The 13885-nt window shown below is 36.5% G+C and overlaps 1 protein-coding gene across 1 annotated transcript in view; it reads right to left on the bottom strand.

The window, feature by feature from the left end:
- Positions 1-13885, bottom strand: part of LGSN (lengsin, lens protein with glutamine synthetase domain) — a 68047-nt gene that overhangs the window by 1652 nt on the left and 52510 nt on the right. The window contains exons 2-3 of the mRNA XM_061431323.1: positions 12428-12625; positions 1407-1573 (exon numbers count right to left, since the gene is read on the bottom strand). Of these exons, the coding sequence (XP_061287307.1) occupies positions 1407-1573; positions 12428-12569 (309 nt within the window). The 5' untranslated portion in view covers positions 12570-12625. The remainder of the gene's footprint in view (positions 1-1406; positions 1574-12427; positions 12626-13885) is intronic.

Here is a 13885-nt window from a genome sequence, read left to right as displayed (position 1 = left end):
AGACCATCTGCAGTCCTTCTCAGAGAGCTGACTGTGATCACACACAGGACACATGGGACAGAGGAGCCAGGGTTGCTGACTATGGCGCTTCTCTCCTCACTCACCTTTACTAATAAGCAAACTACCTCATAGGCACAGAGTTCCAAAAACCTTGCCCATGAATGTGCACCTAAGTTATAGTTTCCAGAATGTTGTAGCCTTCAAGTCAGCATAACTTGAGTATCACCAAATCTATTTCTAGTCCTAACTTTGTCATTAATTGCTTGTGTGAAGTTAGGCAGGTCATGGTACTATATACATGCCTCAGCCTCCATATCTGTGAAACAAGTGTTAGACTAAATGATTGCTAACGCATTTTCTGGTCAAATACCTGTTGGATTCAATGTATTTAGTTCTTATTTAACTTTTCTACATATCACACAACTGGGAAATAATGAAGTATGAAGTTGAATAGACACATAAAATTTTTTCTAGAAATTGTGTGGTAGGAATATCAATAAAGTTTCATGTGTTGAAATTTACATTAATGGGTAGAGAAAAAGCTGACTATAAAGTTCAGTTCCCATGATTTCAGTGAACATGGTGAGGTTAATTTTGCAAGCCAATTTGGTTTTTATATTACCTCTAAATCCCAAAAAGCATGGCTACTGAGAAGCAGCTGGTACTAGAAGATGTGACTCTTCTGCATTTGGTATTGAGTCACTGCCTCCTTCACTTTCCACCATCTCTACACATTTTCAAATGCCATTTGACTTGTATGATCTGAATCTACCTTTACCAGTAATAAAGTTGATAAGTCAAGCACTATTCAATGACTGTTTAATTTTTCAACCTACTCAAAGACCTGTATATATAAATTTCATGTGTATATGTGTAGGCAGATCTAAATAATTTTTTTAAGATACATGTTTGACTTATTTGGAATTCTTTAAAAAATGTTTTGAAAAATTCCAGTTTTACTCAGTGTAAGGCAAATTAGAAAATTACAATTTAATATTGAAAGTAGTATTTAAATAATAACCTTTGGGGATGCTTAATTTTGATACTTTTGTATAATACTGACTGATGTCCCTTCCTAAGAAATGTTTTAATAACACAGTAATCAGTTATTAAAATAAACACATGACATAAACTAAAAACAAAAAAACAACTCGTCTCAAATATCTGAAAATGCAGTATTTCTTAACATCACTATTTTTGAAAACTTAATAATATTTATTAAGTCATCAAACTTTCTTTTTATATTTGCTTCTAAGTCTTCTGTCATAGTTTTCTCATATCAAACAAGGTTTTCAGTTTGAATTGCTGTTTAGAGTACAATAAAATTAGAAAGAGTAATAAGGACCATTCTCTTGCAAATGAATTGAATGAAATGACATTCAGTCATAACTACTTGCAAAACTCACTTGGAAAAATTGTGCAGGGATACTCTTAGACCTGGACACACCATGGAGGTCTGTTGCTTCAAATCGCACAAATTGAAGGTGATTTTTGGCCATCTCTTGTTTAATGTGCTTCATTCTAGAGGAGAGTTGAGGTGCAGTAGGAACTTGGGTGTTGTCCCTGGTGTTATCTGTAAAATAAAAAAATTATCTGAATCATTAGATCATGATGAACTGAGATGTAAAATGAGGCTAAAGAATAGGGAATTAGTCATTATGATCATTAACAGAAGCATCATGTTTCCATGTCTTTGTCTTAGAGCTGGAGATCTTACCTTTTTTAGCCTGCCTTTGCCATATTCCTGAGAACATAGTCTCTAAATAGCCTGAGAGATTATCACTTGGGATGAGGTTCAGTCTAAGAGTATTTGCTTAAATAAACAGAAGTAATATATGGAAATACTTACTGAAACTGTCTTTGCTTACAGAAATTAAAATATATTTCCCTCACTGCTTTGGCACCATATAAGACGTATATAGATAAGTATCACTGAAAAGACTTTGAGCTTCTTTGAGTTTCACTATTTTTGAAAACTTAATGATATTTTTTAAGTCATCAAACTTTCTTTTTATATTTACTCCTAAGTCTTCTGTCATAATTTTCTCATATCAAACAAATCATAATTTCATAATTGCAATAAGAGGAAAAAAGATAGTTCTGTGAAGTGTAATTATTCAAGGCAGAACTAAAATTAACAGTATTAATTATAATTAGCTTTGCATTTCTATTGGGTAAATAAATGCTGTTTGGGAGCTGAAAGTATACATTTAGATCCTAGGGGAGCAATAATGTGTACTAGTATTCCCCAAATAAAAAGTTCCTGTTATATTAAAGGTAAAATTATTATTATTATTATTTTTTCTGTTGGTTTGCTTTTTTATTTCCTTTTCTTTGGCAAAATGGCTTTATATCTTTATAATAGCATCTGAATCTAAGATATCTGCATCTATTTGTTAAATTCAAAACTTGTATAAATGAGAATATAAAAGTGTTTTTTGTTTGACTTATGAATAGAACGCTACATTTCTAATTTAAAAAAATAGATATGCAACAAGCAACAAAGGCTTACTGTATAGCACAGGGAACTATAGTCAATATCTTGCAATAACCTAAAATGAAAAATAAGTTCAAAAATAACATATGTATATGTATAACTGAATCACACACAAAAAAGAATTCTACTTTTTGAAATTTAGTAATGTTTATCTTTTTGCCAGTTTTTCTAAATGTCCTATGGACATTTAATAACAAGGTATGAGATACAAAATTTTAAATATATTTGTGTAGGATTTTAATATAAATTAGCTAAATATAAATCTATTATACTTAAATTATTAATAACAACATTCAAGAGGCTCCTATTCTTATTTTTTCTGCACTTAACAAAATGTTCTTAGAGAAATGTTAATATGTCTCACTATGGTTATATATTTTTTTCTTTTCCCTTATATTTCTTCTGATTTTTCTTTTATGTGTCTTTGTTTCCTTGTTGTTAAGGTGTCTAATGGTTTATCATGTCTATTTTCTCTGTGAATGAAATGAAAGTCATGCAGTCATGTCCGACTCTTTTCAAACCCATGGACTGTATAGTCCATGGAATTCTCTAGACTAGAATACTGGAGTGGGTAGCCTTTCCCTTCTCCAAGGTATCTTCCCAACCCAGCGATCAAATCCAGGTCTTTGACACTGCAGGCAGATTCTTTACCTTTTATCATTAAAAATATCATCTTTGTTTCACTTAAAATAAGTAAATAAATTTTAAATAAAAATTTTTTCAAGAATGAGAGTGTAGAAGATGAAAAATATAGACTGAGTATTCAGTTTAAAAAACTTGAAAACTAAAAAATATATATTCATTTCATGACTTTTAAGACAGTCTACAAATTCTAAAACTTTAGAATTAGAAGAGACTTTGGAGATAAATCATCTAATTTAACCAATTCATTAGCTTGAATCCCAGAAAAGTACAGCCAGGTTCCCTGAATCACACTCTTTGTCCTTCACCAAAATTGAAACTGGAATCCAGACCTTTTGATTCCCAGTGGTGGCTCAATACCATAAAACAATTGAATGTATGTAAAGCATATAGAAAGCTCAGACCCACAGCATGCATCACAAATATGAGATATTGTCTGAACTTTTAGGTGAGGCAACAGATTGTAATGATTTGGCACAAATACTGAAGCTCATCTGCCTCCCTCCATACCCTGCCTTTGCCTTGGTGACTTTTCTTATCTCAGCTTTCTTATGTGCCTCAGCTTTCTCCCTGACACAATATTACCTACTTCATGAGCTAGTTATGATGATTAAACAAGTTGCTTAAGAGTTTCAGGTAGACAGTAAGCACCATATCAATGCTTCTTAAATCTATCAATTTGGCACAACTACTCTAACTCAGGTAATGGTACCATGATCATGTCTGAATCTGAATATATCAATCTATCATATCACTGACATTGCTGCTGCTGCTAAGTTGCTTCAGTCGTGTCTGACTGTGCGACCCCAAAGATGGCAGCCCAACAGGCTCCTCTGTCCACAGGATTCTCTAGGCAAGAATACTGGAGTGGGCTGCCATTTCACTGACATTGAGCAGCTGTAATTTTAAAACAATGCTTGAATATCATTTTTTGAGATGTAGTTAGGCTTTTAAACCAAAAGACTGACAGTTTAAAAACACAGCTTAAGTAGATTTTAAGTATATGAAGCATGTGGAAAACAAGTTACTTGTTCTATCTATGCAAATATATTAGGAATGCTGTCTTGTCACTGATAAATTTCACTTCTCTGAGGCTCCATAGGCTTCATCAGATCAGATCAGATCAGATCAGTCGGTCAGTCCTGTCTGACTCTTTGCAACCCTATGAATCGCAGCACACCAGGCCTCCCTGTCCATCACCAACTCCCGGAGTTCACTCAGACACACATCCATTGAGTCAGTGATGCCATCCAGCCATCTCATCCTCTGGCGTCCCCTTCTCCTCCTGCCCCCAACCCCTTCCAGCATCAGAGTCTTTTCCAATGAGTCAACTCTTCACATGAGGTGGCCAAAGTACTGGAGTTTCAGCTTTAGTATCATTCCTTCCAAAGAAATCCCAGGGCTGATCTCCTTCAGAATGGACTGGTTGGATCTCCTTGAAGTCCAAGGGACTCTCAAGAGTCTTCTCCAACACCACAGTTCAAAAGCATCAATTCTTCGGCACTCAGCCTTCTTCACAGTCCAACTCTCACATCTGTACATGACCACAGGAAAAACCATAGCCTTGACTAGATGAACCTTTGTTGGCAAAGTAATGTCTCTGCTTTTGAATATGCTTTCTAGGTTGGTCATAACTTTCCTTCCAAGGAGTAAGTGTCTTTTAATTTCATGGCTGCAGTCACCATCTGCAGTGATTTTGGAGCCCAGAAAAATAAAGTTTGACACTGTTTCCACTGTTTCCCCATCTATTTCCGATGAAGTGGTGGGACCGGATGCCATGATCTTTGTTTTCTGAATGTTGAGCTTTAAGCCAACTTTTTCACTCTCCACTTTCACTTTCATCCACATAACTACCTCTATTTAACACAAACAAGCTCTAGCAGTTACATTGTTTATGCTAAATTAGCAGTTGCTGTGTTTCCAACCTATTATGAACTATTGGGTGTTGTGCCCAAAATGAATAATTCCCCTTAAAGAAAATAAAATGTATAGGCACTTTAAAATAGACATATTGGATTAGGGCCCATCCTACAGATCTTGTCATTGTTGTCCAGTCACTCAGTCATGTCCTACTCTTTGCAACCCTATGGATTGCAGCACACCAGGCTTCCCTTTCCCTTACTATCTCCCAGAGCTTGCTCAAACTCATGTCCATTGAGTTGGTGATGCGATCCAACCATCTAATCCTATGTCATCCCCTTCTCCTCCTGCCTTCAATTTTGCCCAGCATAAGGGTCTTTTATAATGAGTCAGCTCTTCACATCAGGTGGCCAAAGTATTAGAGCTTCACCTTTGGCATCAGTCCTTCCAATGAATATTCAGGATTGATTTCCTTTAGGCTTGACTGGTTTGACCTCCTTGCAGTCCAAGGAACTCTCAAGAGTCCTCCAACACCACAGTTCAGAAGTATCAGTTCTTCAGTGCTCAAACTTCTTTATGGTCCAACTCTCACATGATTGCTGGAAATACCATAGCTTTGACTAGCTGGGCCTTTGTCTGCAAAGTAATGTCTCTGCTTTTTAATATGCTGTCTCGGTTAGTCATAGCTTTTCTTCCAAGGAGCAAGTGTCTTAATTTCATGGCTTCAGTCAGCATCTGCCATGATTTTGGAGACTAAGAAAATAAAGTCTGTCGCTATTTCCATTGTTTCCCCATCTATTTGCCATGAAGTGATGGGACTGGATGCATGATCTTTGTTTTTTGAATGCTGAGTTTTAAGGCAGCTTTTTCACTCTCCTTTTTCACATTCATCAAGAGGCTCCTTAGTTTCTCTTTGCTTTCTGCCATAAGGGTGGTGTCATCTGCATGTCTGAGGTTATTGTTATTTTTCTTGGCAATCTTGATTCCATCTTGTGCTTCATTCACACAACATTTCATATGATACACTTGATATAATTTAAACAAGCAGGGTGACAATATACATCCTGATGTACTCCTTTCCTAACTTGGAACCTTGGAAAACAGACTTTATTCAACATTATTCAACAATAATTATGTCTCTTAACACTCTGTCTTTAAATATAGTCACCTTCTAAGGTACTAGGGATTAAGACATCAACATATCAATTTTGAGAAGACAGAAATTAGCCTATAATAATATACTGACCAGTTTCCATTTTCTTCACCACCTGCCGTATTATTTAATACATGTTTACTGTCTTTCCCCACTTTCATGTCAGCTCCAGGAGAGCTTGCCTATTTATTTATTTACTCAGTGCTATATCTCCAGTACCTATAGCAGAACAGATATATCACAGGCACTCACTGGCTATTTCTTTCATAATTTAATAATTAATGTTATATAATTAATTAATTAATGCATCTTGTGTGCTTTGATCTTGTCTAATTAAAAAGTAAAATTTGGCATCACGTGTTTTGATATGTATGCTGCTAAGTCACTTCAGTCGTGTCCGACTCTGTGCGACCCCATAGACGGCAGCCCACCAGGCTCTGTCATCCCTGGGATTCTTCAGGCAAGAACACTGGAGTGGGTTGCCATTTCCTTCTCCAATGCATGAAAGTGAAAATTGAAAGGGAAGTCACTCAGTCATGTCTGACTCTTCATGACCCCATGGACTGAAGCCTACCAGGCTCCTCCATCCATGGGCTTTTCCAGGCAAGAGTACTGGAGTGAGTTGCCATTGCCTTCTCCATTGATATGTATACTAAGTATCAATTTTTTAATTTATAAATTTAATTCTTTTACCAAATATGAGAGCCTTATTCAATAAAATTTCATTTCCAAGGCATCAACTAATCTGAATTGTCTGACTTTCTTTTCTTCAAATAAATCATACTTGCTAGTTACAATTAAATGTTTTAGTCAGCCCTTCCCAGATGTAAGATGAAGAGCAGGCAGAAATTTGCCAGCTCAGGGGTCATTTGTTTTCTTACAGTGTGGCTCCTGGGTGGTGTTTTCCTTTCTCTTCTTCTCAGAGAATTAATAAATTAAATCATTGTTCTTTTATAGAGGAAATGCAGGATAACCTGGCATGAAAACCAGGATAAAAACAATAAAAAGTCAGAGTGGGGGGAATTGCTTCTTGAAAAAATAGTTTTTAATAAATTCAAAGTAGTTACTGCAGAGAAGAAAATATCATGTTGAAATTCATTACATTTATTTTAAGGATTGACTTTAATATTTATTTTGAAATTATTTATTGGTGGTTTGTTTGGAGTTGTGAACTTTCTCATGCTTAAGGCCTATAAAAAAATCTACCTCTGGGCCAAAGCAGAAGATTCTGAATTAACCAAATTGAGTCAATCAATAATTGTATTTACACCCCTTGTCATAGTTGATTGGTGCAAAGAGAGCTCACAACACAGTTCTCTCCTCAGATATTGAGACTAAATCCCATTTCTCTCTTATGGCTGAAACTACATAAAACAAAAGCCACAAACTTTGGAAAAGCCAATGAGACCAGCAGATGTTTTCTCATTAGCCTTCCTAGGATTTTGGAAACTTTTAAAAATTAGTTGACATACATATTAGAAAATTTCATATAAAAATCTTGAGCTCAAGCTTCTCTTGAAGAAAGAGAAAGATTCGGAACACTGGGTGAACATTTCTCCACCACAACCATTGGCTGGGACTCTGGGGTGGCCTTCAAATGGGGTATGTATGCAGCTTCTAATTCATGGGTTGGCAAATGTTTCCTGTAAATGGGTACATAGTAAATATTTGCAGCTTTGTAAACCATGCAGTCTGTGTTGGTTGTCATATCATCTCTGTCATTATAGACTAAAAAGAGACATAGAAAATACAAGTTTATTTACTGAAACTGGTCAGTAAGCTGAGCTTGCATCTGGCCACAGTTTATCATCCTCTGCTCTAGTTTCCTCATAGCCTGCACTCACTACTTTCTCACCAGCCCATCTCATTCATCGGCATTATCTGCCTGGTCTCTGTGGTATTTGTATTAATATAATAGACATTGATGCTTAGAGGCTGTTGGTGCTCATGTTCTTTGCTTCATGGAGAAATTCATGAAGCCACAGAGAATTGTAGAGATGAGAGATTATATGAATTTTCCCCAAGGTGTTGATACCCTAAACCCTGGAACTTATAGAATATGTTAAACTGCAGGGAAAATGGGACTTTGCAGATGTAATTAAGGTTATGGACTTTAAAACAGGAATATTGTCTTGGATTGTTCAGGTGAGCCCTTAAAAGGAGAGAAATTTAGTCAGCTGTAGGCAGAAAAGATGTGTGGAAGACAAAGAGTTCAGAGGAATTCCAAGTGTGAGAAGGATCTGAGGCACAACTGGCTCAGAGATATAGAACCAGAGGCTTCCAGGAGCTAAGAGCCACACCAGTTGGCAGGCAACACGGAACAGGGAACCTCAGTCCAGTGACTGCAAAGAACAGTGTTCTCCCAACAATCTAAATGGTCTTGGAAGTGTATTGCTTCTTAGAGTCTCTGGCTAAAATATGAGATGGACAACACCTTGACTTTGGCCTTGTCATACTTGAAAGTAGAGAAATCAACTGTGCCAGCCCAAACTTCTAGTGTACATAACTGTGATATAATGAATTGTTTTCTTTTAAAATGATAAATTTGTTCAGAGACAACAGAAAACTAATATATATGGAGGCCTGATATTGTTCACACTTTGCCTCTTTGTCATCCTTAGGCCTTGTATGTAATAGAGAATTTTACCTTGCCCCAGAAGAGCTCTGGCCTTTACACTTAGCCCTGGTGGGTAATACATAATCCCTTAGGATGTCCTGTCTGATGAGGACAGGATGTCTTTGGTCTGTGGCCAAAGTAGAAAGTCCAGCAATGTCATTTATTATTGAGTCACGTGGTATCAACTTGACCCCAGTGGGCCTGGAGACTGAGGTCAGCTGTGTGGAGCTGACTGTGGAGTTGACTGTGGAGCTCCAATAAAGACTGGGCACACCAAGGCTCAGGTCAGCGTCCCTGGTTGGCAATACTTCAATTACTTTGTTGCGAGTCATTGCCAAGAGAACAGTGCTGTCCATGACTTCATTAGGAGAGAACAAATGGGAGCTACATGCTTAGAAGTTCCTTGGACACTTTATCATGAATATTTTCCATTGATTGACTTTAATCTGCATATTTTTTTCACTGTAAAAAACCATAATCTTGAGCATAATAGCTTTCAGTGAGTTCTGAATTCTTGTAGCCAATTACCAAAAAAAAATTTAGGGAACATCTCATCTTGAAACTGGTATCAGAAGTGTGAACAGCTGGTAGACACTACTTCTAACCTCACACCCTGATACATTTCTACTTTTCCAAACCTTGTTTCTTCAGTCTTTTCATCATGAATTCCCATGTGGAATAAATAGATTTTAAATTATTTTAAATTAGTATCTATCTCAAGGATCCCAATTTTTTGACCAATAAACTCATAGGCCAAAATAGCTATGTTATTGTTGATAACCCACAAATTTAGAATAGCAGAATTTCTAGTATCTGACCTTAATTTTAGGTCTTTCATCAATTTTGAGTTTATTTTTGTGTGTGGGGTTCTAATTTCATTCTTTTACATGTAGCTGTCCAACTTTATCAGCACCCCTTACTGAAGAGTCTATCTTTTCTCCATTGTATATTCTTGCCTCCTTTTTCACAGATTAAATGACCGTAGGTATGTGGGTTTATCTCTGGGCTTTTTATCCAATTCCATTGATCTATATTTCTATGTTTTTGTGACAGTAACATACTGCTTTTATTTGTAGTTTTGTACTATGTCTGAGGGCTTCCCTGGTGGCTCAGTGGTAAAGAATCTGCCTGCTAATGTAGAAGACATGGATCCAATCCTTGGGTTGAGAAGATCCCATGGAGAAGGAAATGACAACTCACTCCAGTATTCTTGCCTGGGAAATCCCATGGATACAGGATCCTGGCTGGCTACAGTCCATAGGGTTTCAAACAAGTCAGACAAGACATAGTGACTAAACAAATACAGCACTATAGTCTGAAGTCAGGGAACAGATTTTGGAAGAATCTCTTTTTCTTTCTCAAGATTGTCCTTGGCCATTTGGAGTCTTTTGTGTCTCCATACAAATTGTGAAAATTTTCATTCTAATTCTGTGAAAATGCTATTGGTAATTTGATAGGGGTTGCTTTGGATCTGAGGAGAAGGCAATGGCACCCCACTCCAGTCCTCTTGCATGGAAAATCCCCTGGGCGGAGGAGCCTGGTAGGCTGCAGTCCATGGGGTCGCTAAGAGTTGGGCACGACTGAGTGAATTCACTTTCACTTTTCACTTTCACACATTGGAGAAGGAAATGGCAACCCACTCCAGTGTTCTTGCCTGGAGAATCCTCCCCCGTCCCTGGGATTCTCCAGGGACGGGGGAGCCTGGTGGGCTGCCGTCTATGGGGTCACACAGAGTCGGACATGACTGAAGCGACTTAGCGCAGCAGCAGCTTTGGATCTGAAGATTGGCTTCAGTAGTCATTTTGACAATATTGATTCTTCCAATCCAAGGACATGTTATATCTTTCTATCTGTTGTGTCATCTTCAATTTCTGTCATAAGTATATTATAGTTTTCAGAATACAGGTATTTTGTCTTTGTAGGTAAGTTTATTCAAAGGTATTTTATTCCTTTTGATGTGATGGTAAATTGTATTGTTTCCTTAATTCTCTCTCTGATTTTTCATTGTTAATGTGTAGAAATGAGAGAGATTTCTGTGTATTAATTTTGTATCTTTCAATTTTACTGAATTCACTCATGAATTTTAATAGTTTCATCTTTAGGATTTTCTTAGTATAGTATTATGTCATCAGCAAAAACTGACATTTTTACTTCTTTTCCGATTTGCATTCTTTTTCCTTCTTTTTCCTCTCTGATTGCTGTGGCTAGGGTTTTCAGAATTGCATTGAAAAAAACTCTTAGAGAAAAGCATAGGCAGAACACTCTCTGACACAGCAATATCTTTTTTGATCCACCTCCAAGAGTAATGAAAATAAAAACAAAAATAAACAAATGAGACTTAATTAAACTTAAAAACTGTTGCACACTAAAGAAAACCATAAGCAAAAAGAAAAGACAACTCACTGAATGGGGGAAGATATTTGCAAATGAAGCAACCAACAAGGGACAAATCTCCAAAATATACAAAAAACACATGCAGCTCAATATAAAAAAAAAACAAACAACCTAATCACATAATAAGTAGATCTAAATAGACATTTCTTCAAAGAAGACATATAGATGGCCAAGAGGCACATGGAAGGATGGTCAATATCAGTAATTATTAGACAAATGCAAATCAAAACTAAAATAAGGTATCACTTCACACCATATATCCAGAAAAAAACATAATTCAAAAGGGTACATGCACCCCCAAGGTTCATTGCAGCACTACTTGCAATACTAAATGTCTATTCATGGAGGAATTGATAAAGAGGTGGCACATATATACAATGATAATTATTCAGCTATAAAAAAGAATGCAATAATGCCATTTGTAGCAACATGGATGAATCTAACAATTGTCATACTGAGTGAAGTAAGTCAGACAAAAACAAATATCATATTATATTGCTTACATGAAGCATTAAAAAAATGGTAAAAATGATCCTATTAACAAAGCATAAATTGAGTCACAGATATAGAAAACAAACAGAGATATTAAGCAGGGAATGGGGGATGGGTAACTTGGGAGATTGGGATTGACATATATGCAGTGCTGCTGCTGCTGCCAAGTCACTTCAGTCGTGTCCGACTCTGTGTGACCCCATAGACGGAAGCCCACCAAGCTCCCCCATCCCTGGGATTCTCTAGGCAAGAATACTGGAGTGGGTTGCCATTTCCTTCTCCAATGCATGAAAGTGAGAAGTGAAGGGGAAGTTGCTCAGTTGTGTCCGACTTTTCGCGACCCCATGGACTGCAGCCTACCAGGCTCCTTCGCCAATGGGATTTTCCAGGCAAGGGTACTGGAGTGGGGTACCATTGCCTTCTCTGCTATATATAAAACAGATAGCTAATGAACCTACTGTGTATCACAGGAAACTCTATTCAATACTCTACAATGACCTGCATGGGAATAGAATCTAAAAAAAAAAAAAATAGAATAACAGATTTTCACTTTTAGAAAAGACTTGAGAGATCATCCATTGCAACTCTTTGTTTTTCAGGTGAGCAGCCTACTGGGCAAAGAAAACTAAAGCATTTTTATAAAGTGATAGGTGTATAAATTACAAGTATTCTGACTCCCAAGCTAACATCCAACATCACATTATCATTAACTCAGATACAAATTTGAGATTAGTGGCTATACCCATAAAACAGATTGTTCCATAGTCCTTACCAGTATCACTGGAGTTTGGGTGAAATTCATCACCAGGATCATTGATTAATGTTGGAAGGGACAATGGTTTTATTGCTACTGTCTGATCTTTGGAGTCCTTGTCATCTGGTGTCAAATGAGATTCAGGAGAGCCAGGCGCCATGACTGGTTTGTTGGTATCCCCCAGTTTGTGGCACACTCTGAGGTTTCTATTCTTTTCTGTAGAAACAAACAAAAAAAAGTGTTAAGACCTTCTGCCCACTTTTGATTAGGTTGTTTTCTTGATATTGAGCTGTATAAATATTTTGGATATTAATCTCATGTTGGTCATGTCATTGCAAATATTTTCTCCCATTCCATAGATTGTCTTTTGTGTTTTGTTGATGGTTTCCTTTGCTGTGCAAAAGCTTTTAAATTTAATTAGATACCATTTGTTTATTTTTTTTTTTATTTCTTTTGCCTTGCTCTAAAGAAAATATTGACTAATGTAATAAAATATTGTCACAATTTATGTCTTCTAGGTGTTTTATTATGTCATGTTATATTTAGGTCTTTAAACCATTTTGAGTTTGTTTTTGTGTATGGTGTGAGGGAGTGTTCTAATTTCATTGATTTATATCCAGCTGTTCAGCTTTCCCAACACCAATTGCTGAAGAGACTTTTTTTTTCCCTTCCATTGTATAGGCTTGCCTCCTTTGACAAAGATTAATTGACCTTAGGTATGTGGGTTTCTTTCTAGGCTCTGTATTCTGTTCCATTGATATGTTTGCCTGTTTTTGTGCCAATACCATGATATTTTGATTACTGTAGCTCTGCAATATTGTCTGGAATCTGGAAGGATTAGACCTCCAGCTTGTACATTTTCCTCAGGACTTTGGCAATACTGAGTCTTTTGTGGTTCCATATAAATTTTAGAGTTATTTGTTCTGGTTCTGTGAAAAATTTCCTGGATAATTTGATAAGGTTCTGATTAAATCTACAGATTACTTTGGGTAGTATGGCCATTTGCACAAAATGAAGTAGACATGTCTCCAAAGAGACATCCACATGGCCAACAGGCAAATGAAAAGATACTCAACATCACCAATTGTGATTATAATCACCAATTATGGCAAATCAAAAACAGTGAGGTATCATATCACAGCAGTCAGAATATCTATCACCAAAATGTCTACAAATAAATATTTGATAGAGTGTGGAATCTCTTATACTGTTGGTGGGAAAATAATGGGTGGGAAAAAGGGTGCAGCCACTATTGGAAAACTATATGGAAGCTCCTTTAAAAATTAAAAATAGAGCTACCATATGATCCAACAATCACACTCCTGGTCACATATCCAGAAAATATATGAAAGCTTTAATTTGAAAGGATACATGTACCACAGTATTCATAACAGAACTATTTACAATAGTCTAGACAAGGAAAAGAAATGCAAAAAGGCAAAATGGTTGTCTAAGGAAAGCTTACAAATAGCTGTG

This window comes from Bos javanicus, chromosome 2, assembly GCF_032452875.1.
Source record: "Bos javanicus breed banteng chromosome 2, ARS-OSU_banteng_1.0, whole genome shotgun sequence".
Lineage (NCBI taxonomy): Eukaryota > Metazoa > Chordata > Mammalia > Artiodactyla > Bovidae > Bos > Bos javanicus.
The sequence above is the reverse complement of the archived record's forward strand: the minus strand, read 5'-3'. Positions and strand labels throughout refer to the sequence as shown.